General features: G+C 52.8%; 3 protein-coding genes across 3 annotated transcripts; all 3 read left to right on the top strand.

Moving 5' to 3' along the window:
- Positions 1-3,095: 3,095 nt before the first annotated feature.
- Positions 3,096-5,082, top strand: MAA_06038 (pH regulatory protein mrPacC; the record flags this gene model as incomplete). The annotated part of the gene is made up of 3 exons (XM_007824036.1): positions 3,096-3,284; positions 3,416-3,698; positions 3,776-5,082. 3 exons carry the CDS (start codon positions 3,096-3,098, stop codon positions 5,080-5,082), a joined length of 1,779 nt encoding a protein of 592 aa, XP_007822227.1.
- A 1,485-nt stretch (positions 5,083-6,567) lies between these two features.
- Positions 6,568-7,407, top strand: MAA_06039 (uncharacterized protein; the record flags this gene model as incomplete). The annotated part of the gene is made up of 1 exon (XM_007824037.1): positions 6,568-7,407. The coding sequence occupies one exon, from the start codon at positions 6,568-6,570 to the stop codon at positions 7,405-7,407; it is 840 nt and encodes a 279-aa protein (XP_007822228.1).
- Positions 7,408-9,082: 1,675 nt separating this feature from the next.
- On the top strand, positions 9,083-9,628 carry MAA_06040 (uncharacterized protein; the record flags this gene model as incomplete). The annotated part of the gene is made up of 1 exon (XM_007824038.1): positions 9,083-9,628. The coding sequence occupies one exon, from the start codon at positions 9,083-9,085 to the stop codon at positions 9,626-9,628; it is 546 nt and encodes a 181-aa protein (XP_007822229.1).
- Between the last annotated feature and the right edge of the window lie 6,148 nt (positions 9,629-15,776).

Below are 15,776 nucleotides of genomic sequence, written 5' to 3'. Positions count from 1 at the left end.
AACCGACCGGCCCAAATGTGCGAGGTTGTCCTAGGATTCTTATGTATGTACGTGCTCGGCTGTTTGTGCCAAAACAAGTCGTGGAGTTGCTCAGAAATCTTGGCAGAGGCAGGTTGGCTTTGGCATCGTGGCACCTGGTAACTAACCCTTGCATGGCAAACCAGGCTGTACAGCTTGGCATGGTCTCGGCATGGGCTTGGTATTGCTTGGCACCTGGGCACGCGATTGACTGGACGTTGGGAGTCGTGGCCGAGGGGGGACAGTTGGCCGTGAGGCCATTTGGCCATGTTCCGCTCATATCCATGCCCATCTCTTCATGCCCGCGCCCTCAACTCCACGTCGTCTTGTGTTGTTGCTGTCGACTTCAGTCAGGCTGCAAATGCAAAGTCCATGCCACGCCACTCCACGCCACGCCATGGGGGCCACGCGCTGGTCCTATCGGCATGGGTGTCATGGTCAGTTACTCATGTTCCGAGTACTTACGGAGCGCAAATGTGCCAACCTTTTTGCCTGTCTTGTTGAAGCCCACAACGCGGTTGCGAGCCGACTACTCCGTACAGGTGGTCTCTTGTTTGATGCATTTGCGGCGGCAACGCACCAGCTGCTCCGAGGTTGGTGAGCAAGTGCCGGATAATACCCCTAGTCCAGTTACACCAGCTGTTCATACGAGCAACGGCGGCGGCAGGTTGTGGCTGCTACTTAGTCCATGAGCTTAATCACGAAATGAAACGACGCCACACCACCTCATTCTCATTGTGCAGTGCTCTGTACCATAATAAGTTTAAGGGCCGTGGTTCTGGTCCAGAACGTCGACACACCGCGGCCTCTGTAGCCGACCTGCCGCATCTGGCCCCAGAGGCCAAGTCCTTGGCATTGAGTGATAGTAGTGATGGACGATCTGTGTAAATGCTCGGCGATTTGCGTCCTGCGCAACTTTGCGGAGCCGTCCCTCGCATGGGACTAGCAAAAGACTTGCTAACCACCGCGATTCTGTTCTCGATAAATTCTGCAAGACAATGGAACCTCAGCCGCGGCGACGCACTCCGACCGCAGCACGGTGCGATGGATAGATGGAGTCATCGTGTCTTCGGTCTCAGCCGGAGCATCCGGAGTCGGGCTGGGGCTGGCGGGAGGTCACGACGATTGACAGACGAAAATGCACTCCATACCTCACAGAGACCAGAGCTGGAAGCACCCTTGCAGAGTGACCCGCGGACTTCCATCTCTGTTCTCGTCCCTTTTCCCCAAATTGAGCGATGTATGTGCAGAGACCCTGGATATGGTGGGAAGAAGCCACCGCCACGAAGAGAAGGGACGCCGTTACGTCAGAAACCAAACTGCTCACATCTCATCGGATGGCCGAAATGGAGGGCAGGAACAATCAATCTCAACAAGTGCCATTTTGAATCGACACCGGACACTCGTCCCAGTGGAATACGGAATGTTCGGTTGGTTTAAAGCTTGGGTTTGAGTCCCTCTTGTCGGACACGGTATGTATGTCTCTGTAACACAGTTAGTCCTCTGCATTCCCTCTCGTTCTATTTTAGTGTCTGCATGGTTGGAAGAGACAGATTCAGATGCTCATCTGCGACAACCACTGACCAATGCAAGAGAGGCACAGAATCGCCGCGGCACCCGTGGGACATAGCGTAGGCCAAAACGGTGGGCTGGCGGCCCTTACCTGGCACCTGGGTACCGGAGTCCTAGTTATTACTAGTGCCCTTTGGGGTCGGGTGATGCATGTGCGTTTGTGTGTGTGTACGGAGTACGGAGTCCTCCTACTATGATGCTGGTTTTTGGATCTATTGACCAGCTCCTGGTTGCCGACTGGCTACATGCCAGACCATGCCGAACAGAGTGAGTGAGTGAGTGAGTGAGTGAAAGCCACTTGGCAGATCGACTTGGTTTTCTTGTTGTATGGCGTTAGTATCATCAGCAATGCACTGCATATTGGCGAGGCCAAACTGGCTTCTGCTGTGAAACCATGGATATTTTCAAAGGGGATCCGCGGCTATAAGGAAGCATCGAATCTCTTTGTAGCGGATGCGTGGGTGTTGGTTGAATGGTTTTTCGAGGCGACATTGGATGTACCGTCACACAGTTGCCAGCGTATCCTTCCCGCGGAGCCTGGGGTGTACTCCGTACAGTCATAGTCATGGTGGCGCGGTTTGGGATTGCGTGTGGTAGTGGTTGTTCTGGAGTCCGTTGCCCGATATTCGACACGACTACTCCATACTCCGTATGTTAATGCTATGATAAAGCCCACTTCCAGAGGTACATACGTACCATGATGGCATCCCGTGAATAGTACTTGCTGACTCGCCGTGTTGGTGTGCGGTCTCCGTCTGGTCCGTTCATGCGGCGAGCATGTCACAAGAGGACATCCGCGCAAACAGCAAAGGCTCCCCCAGACAGCTTGCGGGCCAAGCAGCCGCTGGCCTCGGATTGTTGGATTGTTGGAGTCAGTCGTCGTCTGCATGTCTGGGACCCCGTGCTCGTACGCCTGGGATCCGCCTGGTAAAACGCTTGATGCACACTGGAGCAGTTGGGCATAACATCGAGGGCTTCGAGTGGAGGCCGCTGCCAATGGAAAAGTGGTGATGGGCCAAGTGCCCAGACTATGCCAAGCCTTGGCGCTCTTGGCATAGCGCACTCCGCCGGCATGCTTGGCGTCCTTTCTGATAGTGTATACCCTGGCTGTGCTGTCTTGTGACGCATATCGTCATGTTCCTGCACATCTCGCATACCCTGGCATGTTTGCCAAGAATCGCCAAGAAATTCCGCTCGCCCTTTCTCGTCTGCCCAGACTTCTGTGAGAGTGTAAAGGGAGCGAACGCCCCAGAAACCTTCGAAGAGCTGTCTTTCTTCCCCTCAAAACATCATTCTTAAAGACGCATCTTCTCGCAAGGATTTATTTCTGTTACAACCACGGATATTTTACACCTCGCTGTTTTGCTCCCGACAGCGGTTTCCGAGCCTTTGGGAGTGCGCGTCCTAACCCAAGCATACACTTGCCTCCCGCTTATAACCCGGAAACTCCGAACCAAATCATAGCATCAGTGCATCGCACAATCATCATCCCGTCAGACTCCACCATGACGTCCCATATCTCGGACGCTGCCCAGGCCTCATCGGGCTCAAGCAATGGCAGCGACTCCAAGTCGAATACGCCAGCTCCGTCAAGCGCAACATCCAACACGTCTCAACACAGTTCTGGAGATGACAACTTGACGTGCCGCTGGAACTCTTGCAACGCGAAGTTCGTCAGCCCAGAGACTCTATATGTAAGTGATCGCTCAGTGTAGCACCATGCATGCTACGTTGCCTACGATGGCCAACGTTGTATGTTCGTGGCGATGCAATGGCTTCCTTGGCTTCCCCTGTTCTCTTCTTTGACTAACCTCTCTCACACCAGGAACACATCTGTGAACGCCATGTTGGTCGCAAGAGCACCAATAACTTGAACCTCACCTGCCAGTGGAACTCTTGTCGCACAACTACCGTCAAGCGTGACCACATCACCTCTCACATCAGAGTCCATGTTCCTCTCAAGCCTCACAAGTGTGAGTTTTGTGGCAAGAGCTTCAAGCGTCCTCAGGACCTGAAGAAACACGTCAAGACACACGCCGACGATTCTGTCCTTTCTCGCCCTGGGCAGGATCATCAGGGTCTCAATTACAGAACCCAGGGTGCCAAGCGTACGTTATGCTTCACTTCTTTCGTAGTAGTACTTGTCTTTTGCAGTCCTCTGTTAAATACTGACCTTCGAGCTTAGCCCCAAGCTACTACGACCATAATGGCCAGATTCGTTCTGGTGGCTTCTCACACCACCCAGGTCACGGGTATTATGCTCCCCAGCCCTCAACCGGTTATAATCTCTACTTCAATCAGCCTCCCATGAGCACACCTCGTCACGAGCACATTGGATACCATGCCTCTACTTCTGCTGGCGGCTATGACCGCAAACGCGCATTCGACATGGTTGACGACTTCTTCGGCAATGCCAAGCGTCGGCAGATCGACCCGACATCATATACCCAGATTGGACGCTCACTCTTGCCTCTCCACGGTTCGCTCTCTGTTCCCAACGGTCCCATGGCTGCCACCGAGCAGTACATGTCCCAGCCTGCACCTGCCATGGTTCACGGTGGTCCAGCACCGACCCAAAACCCGCTTGCTCAACAATACTACTTGCCCATGCCCAATGCCCGAACACAGAAGGATCTTGTCCAGCTTGACAACCTGCTTGGACAGATGCAGGATACCATCTACGAGAATGCCAACCATGCCACAGCCGGCGTTCACATTCACAGTGGTGGCGAGGGCGGTTTTGGCGGATACCGACACAGCCAGTCTCCAACCGTCCTCCAGCGCGGATCTCCAACTGGTCTTCATGTGGCTGCCGAGGGTTATCACCCCGTCTCAGCTGCTAGTATGGCCTCGCCTCTTACCGCCATATCGTCCACCGGTACACCTGCTGTTACGCCGCCATCAAGCTCCATGTCATACACTTCGGGCCATTCACCAAGCCCTTCCGCTTCCTCTGGACTCTCCCCCCAGTCTCGCCACAGCACCACCACGACGTCGTCTGTCATGTACCCCAGTCTGCCCACCAGTCTCCCTGCTGTTAGCCAAGGCTTCGGTTCTACCACTGCCACTCTTGGCCCCAGCTTCGACACCAGCGAGCGTCGCCGATATTCAGGTGGCATGCTTCAGAAAGCTCGAACGATTCCTCCTATCCGCCCTGCCGATGAAACCAGTGGGCGAACCACGCCCAAGGCTGGCGACTCTGCTCTCTCTGTTGGTTCTCCATCTTCTGAGTCGGACGTTAGTGAAACCACCAGAGAGCGCGAGGAGCAGTATGACCGGTGGTTGGAGGATATGCGTGTTATTGAGACCCTGCGAGAGTATGTTCGAGGCCGTCTTGAGCGCAAGGATTTCGTCAACGAGCAAGAGGCCGAAGCTTCCCGAAGGGATAGCGACGCCATGGATGTCGATGTCAGAAGCCCACCAAGACAACCTATTAGCCTTCGTGAGGGCGGCTCATCGCTGTATCCTCGCCTCCCGGTTCCTGGTTCCTAAACAGGAATCATGCATCAAGTTTCTTCCTTGATGTGACAAGGATCTCATTTCACATCTTTGCATTTTGAATTTCTTATGTTAACCGATCTACTCGGATATTGCAAACGGCCGCGTACATCATGAAGGCCAATATGTTGATGTCATTTTTATGACTTGATGGTTTTGGGAAATGGGAAAGCTTTCTTACGGCGTGCGAGGACTCGATGGAATTTGGCGTGCTAGTTAGAATCGAATTGAATTTACTCGTGTATAATCAACATGTTGAGTACTGCACACACGTACATGTGTGGATGTGAATAATGTGACGTCGGTGTATCGTAATTGCTCGGCGCCACCATAGCAAGAGGGACACACGATCGAGATGTAAAGGAACGATGACTAATGGACAGGGTTGTAATGACGGCTTAAAATAGTAACAATGCAACGTTTGAGGGGATTTTCCTCTCTCAGAAACCAGTGAAGATGCCTCGTGTTGAGCTGTCAGAGCAGATTGGTTCGGCAGGGTAGAGGTCAGAATCCCTTTTGGCAACATGCCGCGGGCCCAAGTCTCTCGTAAAAGCATTGATACAACGATGCATAGTAGACAGGGACCACATAAGGCTCATTTCAAAAGTACACGGCTGTCTGAAATCAAATAAAATTTTTTTGTTGGCTTTCATGGTCATCGACACGGCACGGCTTTCGACGGCTGTGATCCTGAACGGGGCTCGGCCACATGTTGGCATCTGCAGGTCGACAGCAACGGCAATGCATTGGAGCCTACGACAAGGCATTGAGCATGAGACGGCCCATGAATAAGCTTAACAAACTACCCATCGTCCTACTTGTTCCTGGTCCTTTCCTTCTGGGCATGCAAGACATACGACCCGAGAGTCCGAGAGGGAGCTCACGGCCAGCACAATCGGGAACGGTTCGGTGCATGCAGAGCCCTACTACCTTACCCATGACACCTGCACTGGATCTGCATCCTGCAGAGCGCGAAAAAAAAAAAAAACTCTTCTTCTCTCGAGGACGGATGTAAGCGTGGTGTGACGGTACGATGGTGAATGGCAACCCGACCACGCAGTGGCGAGACGCAGGAGGCAAAATTTCAAAAATCGAAGAACTTTTGCTAATTAAGCCGAGCCGTTGCTGCATAAGGGAATCATCGGTTCACGCTTGATCGAGAAGCAAAATCTTGTACGCCGTGTGTGAGGATGGTGGTGTGTGGGTGAGACAGCGATGAGTGGTTGCGGAAGGCCGTGTAGTTGATGAGCAAACAATTGGATGAGTTCTGGATTTCCAACCACATGAGGAGGAAGGCGCGAACCTTGAGTGTAGACAAGGAAGCAGCGAGTTGGAATGAACATAAAATGCGCGTGGTTCTCCTCGATTCTTCCCATGATTTCCCATTATCCAGAAGAACATCATCAGCCATCCGTCTACTCCGTACACTTGTTCAAAACCAAAAGTTTCCACCAGTTGACGATTCCAAATCTGCCCATCATGCGCTTTACTTGGATTGCTACCGGCGTCTTCTGCTTCCTCTCCTCGGTCGCTGCCCAGCCTCCCAGAGACTCGCCGGCCGATGCGTGCTGCTGCTGCGATATTAGCAGCAACGTCATCAGCTGCGACCGATCTATTCTCAAGAAGGACTGCGTTTGTGCTGCCGTTGCGTGCGCTGCAAACGCTCCAACCGTCTACACAGACAGCCAGGCTCCCCCTACCGCTGCGGTCAAGAAGCCAGAGACTCGTCCCGCCCAGCAGACTCGTGCTCCCTCCGTGGAGAGGACTGGCGTGCCCGACACTGCAGACGCGTGCTGCTGCTGTGATATTCGCAGGAGCGTCATTAGCTGCTCTCGTTCCATCGGCAAGGATGAGTGCTTCTGCGCCGCCGTCATGTGTCCTCAGGGAGTCCCCGTTGTCTGGGCCGACGACGACAAGTCGGTTTCCAACGAGGATGCCGTTCGTCCTCCACCGTCTCTTCCTGTTGAGAATCTCCCTCCTCCTCTGGATGGTCCTGTTGCCAAACAGCCCACTCCTGTGGCTACCACCGAGGCTCCTCACGCCATTCCGTCTACCAAGGGCAAGCCTCCTGGCTTGAACGACCGTCCCAAGAGATTCGTTACTGTCGCGAAGCCGGCTCAGCCCATGCCCATGCCCCTGGGCTGCCTTGCGCCGTCATCTGCGTCTGCCCGCCGGTTTAACTGCTGTTGCTGCAATCCAGGCAAAAACCAGGTGGTTTGCCAACTTCGCGAGCAGCAGGACTGCGTCTGCGCTGCAGTTGCGTGCCCAATGGATGCCGAGACAGTCCATGTCCAGCCTCCTGTGTGCACCAACATCTAAGTCCGGTGCTGAATATGACTTGTTGGTCTCTTGAGGCAATAAAAAGTACTGTTAGTGAGTTGGAATGGCAGATAGAGAAAAGTATTGATTGCGATTTTGTTACGCGAAACTGGTCGACAGCACTAGCATTCTCTTAGATGAAACACGACGGCATCCATGGCTGGTTTTATTTTGAGATTAATTTTGTAATGTACGTAATCAAGTTGAATTCTACGTCGTTTTATCATGTACATCTCGCAGTGACATGGTTCCAAATCGAGGCATAACGCGTCCCAAGTCTACATCCCGTTCCAACGACTTGCAGAGATGCAAAAGTTCCTGTATCGTATGTTGATTCATACCTGTGGGTTAAACAGTGCATAGCTTGAAGGTTGGTACGTCGTATGATCGATCCATATCACGCAACGACAGCCCTCGGACTGCCCACGGCGTGGTCATATATCAAGGTGCCCCTTTTCTGCTCCTTGGGGGCCGTTGATTGTCGACTTCTCAACTCTGAGCTGCCGGTACAAGAGCACAATAACACGCTTAATATACTTCTTTACCAAAGTTGAAAAAACACCAGTTCCAAGCTACAAGCAACAACCACCACCACCAACATGAAATATGCCAACGTGATTGCACTGGCAACACTCACGGTTGCGACATGGGCCGCACCGCTCGTCGGCACACCGTGCTGCTGCTGCGTCCCAAGGGCGCCGGAGCCGGTTTGCACCATGGTGCAGCTCGGCAAGGGGTGTGCCTGTCTGGAGGTCATGTGCGACGATTTTGCTGTTGCGTGAGGGCGTTGGCAGGACGGGCGACGGGTGCGGTGCGGTGTATTGTTTGTGAATGGCGTCAGAGAGTCGCGGCTGTGCGAGTTTAAGACTGGGATGGTGGGCTGGGTGTTCGTTACAGCAGGAACGGGCGTGACGAGAATAATGGGTGCGTTATTGTGTTTTAGGGCAAAAGTAGTCAATTTGTTTATTTATGATTCTGACGGGGGACGGGGGTCGTGAATGTGATGTCTGGTGCCCGTCTGTTCCTGTTCGCGAGCTGCTCGCTGTCCTTTTGGTGATGTTTGTCTGAGTGAGTCTTGGGATCCTGCAGTGGCTACATGTCTGAATGCCGGCTTCTCGATTGGTCGGGGGTGATAGGCAGATGAGTGAAGTGATGATGCAGGTATACTCCGTAGATGGCGTTGGTGGGACGAGCAGTGGCAACGTCGAAACCGACGAGAAGTGAAATGTCGTACCGGACCGGGGGGATCCAACACCCTTTCTCATGTACGACGCCATCGTGAGGCTCTCCCGCGCGCTGGTCAACCACAGCGATGGATTCATTCCCGGTTTTTGTATGTGCGCCCAAGCCTCTTTGCGCATTGGCACCCTGCAAGAAATCCTCCCGTGGCCGGGTTGTGTGATGCGTCACTGACGTCACTCGACGTGGATCGACGACAATCTATGTATGTCATCACTCCACGTTTAACCACCGCCCGGTGTGCCGAACAGCTTGGTACAGTCTTGGTCGATTTTGTTTCCGCGACTCGACGACACGTTTCTTTCCCTCTTTTTTTCTTTTCTTTCTTGTGCAATAATCCCGCCCTAGTTTGATTTGCTTTCAGGCCGAACCCCCCCCTGGCACCTCGGGCCCCTATATCAAAACACTTACACTGTTGACGGCGGAAGGAAACGAAATGGCTGAGCACGACGACCTGTCTGAAATCCTCGGCCCGTCCGCCACCCGCGACGCCGTCCCCCGGCCCAACCAGACCTATGTCATCCTCGACCGGTCCTCCGACGCCGCCATCGCCATTTTCGAAGGCAAGATCCGGCTGGAAAGGGACATTGGCCGCGCGGGGAATTGCTACTGGCAGTCTGTTGAAAAGGACGGCTGGATGGGCTTCCGCGAGACGGAGCTGGAGAGGTACTTGGGCCACGACTTTTGGTGGAAGTTCACGGCGGAGAGCACGGAGCACGGCGAGTACGGGTACTTTGTGCCGAGGAGGCATCCTGATGGGGGATATGAGTTGCTGGCGCCGAGCCTGGGGAAGCTGCTGCACGTTGTTGCTGGGGAGGGCGGGGAGCTGAGGGCCACAGAGAAGGGGGGGACGACGTGGGAGTTTGTTAGGGTTGATGATGGTATTGGTGAGGGTGAGGGTGGCCATGATGACGCCGAGGAAGAGGGGATGGATGGAGTGGAGGAGATGGGAGATGAAGAGGAGGAGGAGGAGAAGCAGTAGTGACTTTAGAAATGTTTGGACGAACTTGTGGTGATGGCATTGACGGAGTTTGCCTGCTAGGAAGGTCTTTGGCCTTACTAGGTTCATCTTGAACGTGTTTATATTTGATAATCTGGCCATGGTGGGTGATACCCGGCATGGAAGGCGTTCCTTTGATTTCGAATCCCAGATAAATCTGGCGAGGCTGCAACAACGACAACCTGGGTATAGCTATACATGTATCTTTCAGTACATGTCGGATGCCCAGGCAATGGTGAAGCGTGGGATTGATCGTCGGACAAAACATGGTTGGATATGACATGTCTTTGCCTACCGTCAACGCCAATGCCAAATAAAGTTGAGCATGGTGGCTTCTGGTATGTCACCTCGTGCAGGAGAAAAGCAACAAGGGCCAACTCCTCGCCGCTTATTCATAACGTTCTGTGCCGCCGTAAATAATTTATACGAATCATCTTTTGTTCGCACCATGTACAAGACTTGAGCATGTCTTGATATATACGATACGTCAACATGTCATTGATCTTCTCCCCGTCTGGGCCGGCACCATTCAGGTCAAATAATTTACCATTACATTTCTGAATCCAGTCTTCAAACCGCTTACAAAGAGGAGACTGAGGTTCCCAGACTTTTGTGCGACTGCCTACTCTTGTAGCTTTTTTGTGGTCATGTAAGCACTACTGACTGGCCGAGGGCCGAGAGCTGAGACAGCAGAAACAAGAAGCATCCCCGGGGCCCGGGCACTGCAATTCACTTACATATGTAGCCCTGCCTGTTACGGCTTAGAGTCACACAGGGCCGTTGCGTACCGAGTAGGATGAAACTCGTCCATGATTTTGGTCACAAGAAGCATTGTAGATGCGCAATGTTAAGACTTTGTCTTCTGAAGCACACGTAGGATTTTCGCCCATCCATGCCCATTCGCAGCATTTCACTAATTCCGATTCGTGCAAAATTAGGCCTTTGCGCCAGGAGATGACTACCCGTTTCGAAATGACGCATTCGAATTTCACCGGCCGCCTGGAATAGTTAGCTTTCGCCTTTTTCCAGCGGTCTGGACTTTACGAATTAGTGGCACACGCCACCAGATGACTCGGCTGTGACTCCAAGGGGTATCCCGCCAACGTTCGGCCGTCTAGGATCTTGTTTATCTGGGATAATTTGCTTCCATGCCGGGCAAAGTTGATGCAACCACAGAGCGTTCGTCGTCACCAGAATGTGCGAGACTAGGTCGGGTCCAACGGTCGTCGGCGGTTCCATCATCCACGAGCTGATTGATGCATTGAGCATATTTTATATTTTCGGAGCCTAGAACCAGAACCCCAATAATGTCAACAGTGAGGCATCGCCAAGTGCGCTATATCTCGCTGAAGATGAAAAGATGAAGGAAAACCTGCCGTCCACGAGTCACCCCCTTAGAACAAAAATATACTTAAGCATATAGGGATCGTTTTTGCTTGCGGACCGAGGTCCCGGTCGCAGTGGTTGCCAGTGGGGTGTTATTGACGCGCGAATTGTCATGGAAGCGGCTGTGGGAAAGGAGAAAATCACAGATGAGGAGGGAATTCAGCCTGCAATTCCAAGTGAAGAGCAATCAGGATTTACGCTTCTCCGAGTCCTTTAAGGACCTATTCTCAACTTCATTCGGCACCGAATAAACGGGCAAAAAATCTGGAATGATTCGGCTAAGCCGCTAGAGGCTGTTGAAGAGCTCACCTTGAATCGAACCGCGCCCAAAGAGGAGAGGCAATGACTCGGAACAGACCCATCCTTAGCCCTCGCAGTGGTTAGTAATCTGAGAGATCAATATTCAGGGATCAATCATATGGGCAGGGTTGTACGGAGTAAGTACCTATGTACAAACAGAAGCCGAAAGTTTGTTTGCTACCGAGCCTCACCACTCACCAACAAGATTTGGTCAAACTGTTTGTCCCATGTTCAAGACGGCAGGTCGATGATGAAGTTCTTCATGGCTCTCAAGTCAGCGCTAGATGCAGAATGCAAACATGTCTATGCCACATGTCCCTCTATCATGGAACCCGCTGCCTGCCGCAATATTCAAGGTGAAGAAAATGACCCCTACTAGCGAGAACCACAGCGTCTCAGCTGGCCAGCTTTGCTCCTCCTCTGTCGTGCCAGCCAAGCCATGACAAGCGCCGGGAGGAGGCCGGCGGGAACAAATTATCGATGAGGCGGCAGCTCGTTGGCTCTCGCCAAGACCGGAAAGTCGACACATAATTGGACTTCCGGTACAACAATCGTCGAGGATGAATTTACCTGTATTGGCTCCACCCCCGACTGCTGACGACAGGGCTATCCTGGTCCCCCCGATTGCCGAAGGTTGCTTCGTGCATATGTATGTACAATCTATTGTTTTATTGCACGGAGAAACGAGACACTTGCCTGTGAGAAGTCTGCGAAAAGCAAAGGCGGAAAGAGATCTTATGCAAAGCTTGTGGCAAACTTTACCAAATCATGACCTCTCTCTGGTCAGCATTTTGTACCTCGACGCCTTCATGAGTAGGATGGGGGATCCAGTGCCTGCCGAAGCTGCAAGTTGTTGTTAGAAGACGGCGTTTCGACAATGCGCCCTCTCCAGAACGATGTACTCCGGCGAATTGCATTGGGCAGCATCGTCCTCTCTGTAGCTTATCATACTGAGCTACTGCAAGGCAAGCGACAATCCCATGTAGGCTTCTTGCGGGACAAAGAGGAGGAGTAGTGGAACAAGCTGCGGTGAGAGTAAACGAATGTCATGATGGAAAACATATTTTTGCAGCTGCGTCCCTCACTGTAGCCTCATGTGCCCAGACCTGGAGCCTCCACCAAACGAACCGCTGTTCGTCTTGGTTGAAATATCAATTTCACTTGAGAGCCACAAATTCATCCAAGGAAAGCTGGAGGGCCTCGGCTGAAAATCGACCCGCAAGCTGACATGGAGTAAATAGCGGCAATAGTCAATGCCGATAAGTAGAGGCAACGCCTCTCATTATTGTTGTCACCGTCATTACAATTCGTACTAAAGCTGTTTTGTGGCACAACCCGCGTCCATGATGGGCATAGAGAGAAAACGAGAAATCACTGGTAGTTATTGAGGAACGGAGTTTCCCAGTAGAGTGTGGCCGTGGCCGAAAGGGTGTCGGATGCTGAAGAGGCTGGTTGTCAAATGTAGCCAAGACGCGGCAGTACTAAAACACTGGAACCTTCCGAAGCTTCGCCGGCCGTCGCTTCTGGCAACGACTTGCCTGGTCCCTGTCTGTTGATTTTTTAGCATATGGCTGTGCGTGTCTTCCGCTCTCGCACTTTTACCCCCCCTGAATCCATGATGGCAATAGTAATGGTGTCTCATGGTGTCCACACTTTGATTGACTCTGGCTTCGCCGCCAGCTTCTCAAATAATTTACCGAAAAGGGTCAACAGTGACGGGGCCGAAATATGGAGTAGCCTTTGCTGGGGTTGCTCGGTGTCGGCCACGAGACATGCAGCGATGCATACGGAGTACATGTAGGTCGGTTTTGAGTGACCAACCACCCTGTCACATCAGTAACCAGCTTGGAAATGGAAACGCGGGAGTATATATATGGATGATGTGGCCGACCTGTATCAAATAGTCAGTGGTTGGGAATCAGAGATCAAAGATCAGACAGACGCATGCTATTGTCAGAGAAGCACAAGAAAGCCAATCGTGCCGCAGTCAACTTCAAGAGTACCACACAACATATCGCCGTGACGTGTTTGTAAAAGAAGGGTGCATTGAAATGTCGTGGTGTTGCATCAGGGCGGTCCATGTGTCCGAAAAGTCGTTCGCCGAGCCAGCCAAGGTCGAGTCCTGTGATAGGTTGCAACATGTTGCAGCGACAGCCTCGTACACAACTTAAGGGAAGGCGCAATCGACCGCAACTTGGTCTTGCTTGCGGAGTGCGGACGGTGCGACGTCTGGTAAGGCTGAGACGGCACTTTCCCAACCAACAGCCAGAGAAAGTTGAAAGGGCTGTGACACTCCTCGAAAGGCTGGATATCGACAAAGCTGCCATTCCCCATCGGTCTCGACGCTTCGATAGACACAAGAACTACTCCTTCCGTACGGAGCATCCCGCCTTCTTTCGGTTGGCGGCAACGCATCAAATAATTCATGACAGTCAGCCATCTTATCGCCGATTCTCTCGACCGCTTGACTGGTACCGCATTGTGGGTGGAATGCCGGTCAGCAAGGATATTCGTGCTTACGACTGGCTCCGCAGTTCGACATCCCCAAAAGGAAAGGCAAGCAGCTGGCACGATGAACGGGAAAAAGGAAAACAGGCCGCATATTATGTTCTATTCTCTGCTGCCATGCTCTTGGCAGGCAAACTAATCTTGGGTTGCTTAGGCAGGCAGCCCTTTCCACCCTGCCTTCGACCATCGTGTCAATGCTTCCGTCGAGCTTCGAAATCGAAAACCGGGCCCAATTCTGCTTCGTGGGCAATGTGCCGAGTACTCGGTACACTCCCCTGTCCACTGGTTGTGCCAGACTCAGCTCTCAGCCAGCTCTCTGTCCGCTACGAAGTGCCCCATATCAGACGACAATAGCTCTGATCTCTTCGACCACCTCGACTGCCGGGACCAGACCACTGCGCCTCGAGTGCGATGCATTCAACATTCGGACCCTCGGATTGGCCTCGTGAGAGCCTTCCAGGCCCTCCCTCATGGCAGGCGTAGATGGGTGCCACAAACTGGACACCACACAACTGCGCCGGGAATCATGGAGCCATTCAGCGCCTCAGCGACAGCCTGTCTCATCCTGTCTCCCGCTTGGAGTCTTGGACAAGCGGCTGGTTGCAGGCCCTGTCACAATATTAAAAGTGTTGTGCCACCAGGCTCGGCACCCTCGGGCGACAGCCGGGCCTGGCCCCATCGACGATGTCCAAACAGACGTCGCAGCGACGGCCGAAACAAGCCACTTGACCCAGCGAGGTCCAAAGCACCCTGTTCCACTTCCAGCGCCGCTCTGGCGCGCCGCAGACATCGACATGGAGGATTACAATAGGGCGAGACCTAGTGAAGGCCTGGTAGCCAGAGTCAGTACACTTGGGCACTGCCCGTCGCACTGTCGCTCTGCCCCAAGCCCCCAAACTCGATTCTCTCAGGCCAATGCAACGGCTTCTTGCTTTGTTTCCTGACCAAGTCTGGACTGCCCTGCCCAGACTTGGCTTCTTCTCTCCTCCTTCCCCCTCCTATCCCAGCCCTTATGACTCCTATAACAGGGAACAATCGTCGCCCGTCTTCTGCATACACGTAGTCACGTCGATCTGTCTTCCTCGTCGTGCGTCCTCATGCCTCACTTCATGCGCCTTACTCACTGAGCGCTCAACACCGTCCTAGTACATGGATCCGCCGCCAGCCCCCGATGCTGACGGGCAGGACGCTCCCACAACAGCAGCGTCTGCTTCCTTGGCAACGTCTGGTATTGCTACAGCTGCCACTCCTCCGACAAAACGTCGTCGGACCGCTCCCGTTCTAAGCGATTGCTGCCGCACATGTCGACTGAGAAAGGTAGAAACTTCTCACCCCTTATCAAGTCTATATTTCGTCTTCTTGGGTCCTTTCGCCCTCACCTCACGCCAACATGTGACCAGGGGGCATTATCATGCCATTATGCACCTACCTACACCCCAAACGCCATGATATATGACGGTTTTTTGTGTCTTATCCCGAGACAAGTGCTTACTTCTCTCGCATGAAATAAAGCTATTTGTATTGGTGTGAAGGCTGCTTTGCTGATAGATTTCATGTCCACAGGTCAAATGCTCTGGCAACCCAGGAGATGGGCCCTGCACAAATTGCGCGAGACTGGATTTGACATGCAATTTTGCCAACACGGAAGATGAAGAGGCTGCAAGTAAGCTCGTACCCTACAGTTTGAAATTGATAGACGTCGCGTTCTCAAATCAGATTTCTCAAAAAGTATTGACTGGCGTCAACTATAGTATCAAGAACAACACCATCTCACAGCCATACAGAGGCCGGAACTTTGAGGAAGAGGGCACAAAGGGCGTGCAGCCAATGCCATTCTCACAAAACTAAATGTTCGGGTGATTTACCACGATGTAAGAGATGTGAAGCTGGTGGGTTGCCTTGCGAGTATACGCCAGCCAAGAGGAGGTTCACCAAT

This window comes from Metarhizium robertsii (genome assembly GCF_000187425.2).
Source record: "Metarhizium robertsii ARSEF 23 chromosome Unknown MAA_Scf_2, whole genome shotgun sequence".
Taxonomy (NCBI): domain Eukaryota; kingdom Fungi; phylum Ascomycota; class Sordariomycetes; order Hypocreales; family Clavicipitaceae; genus Metarhizium; species Metarhizium robertsii.
Note: the sequence above shows the minus strand (reverse complement) of the source record. Positions and strands in the feature narration are given on the sequence as shown.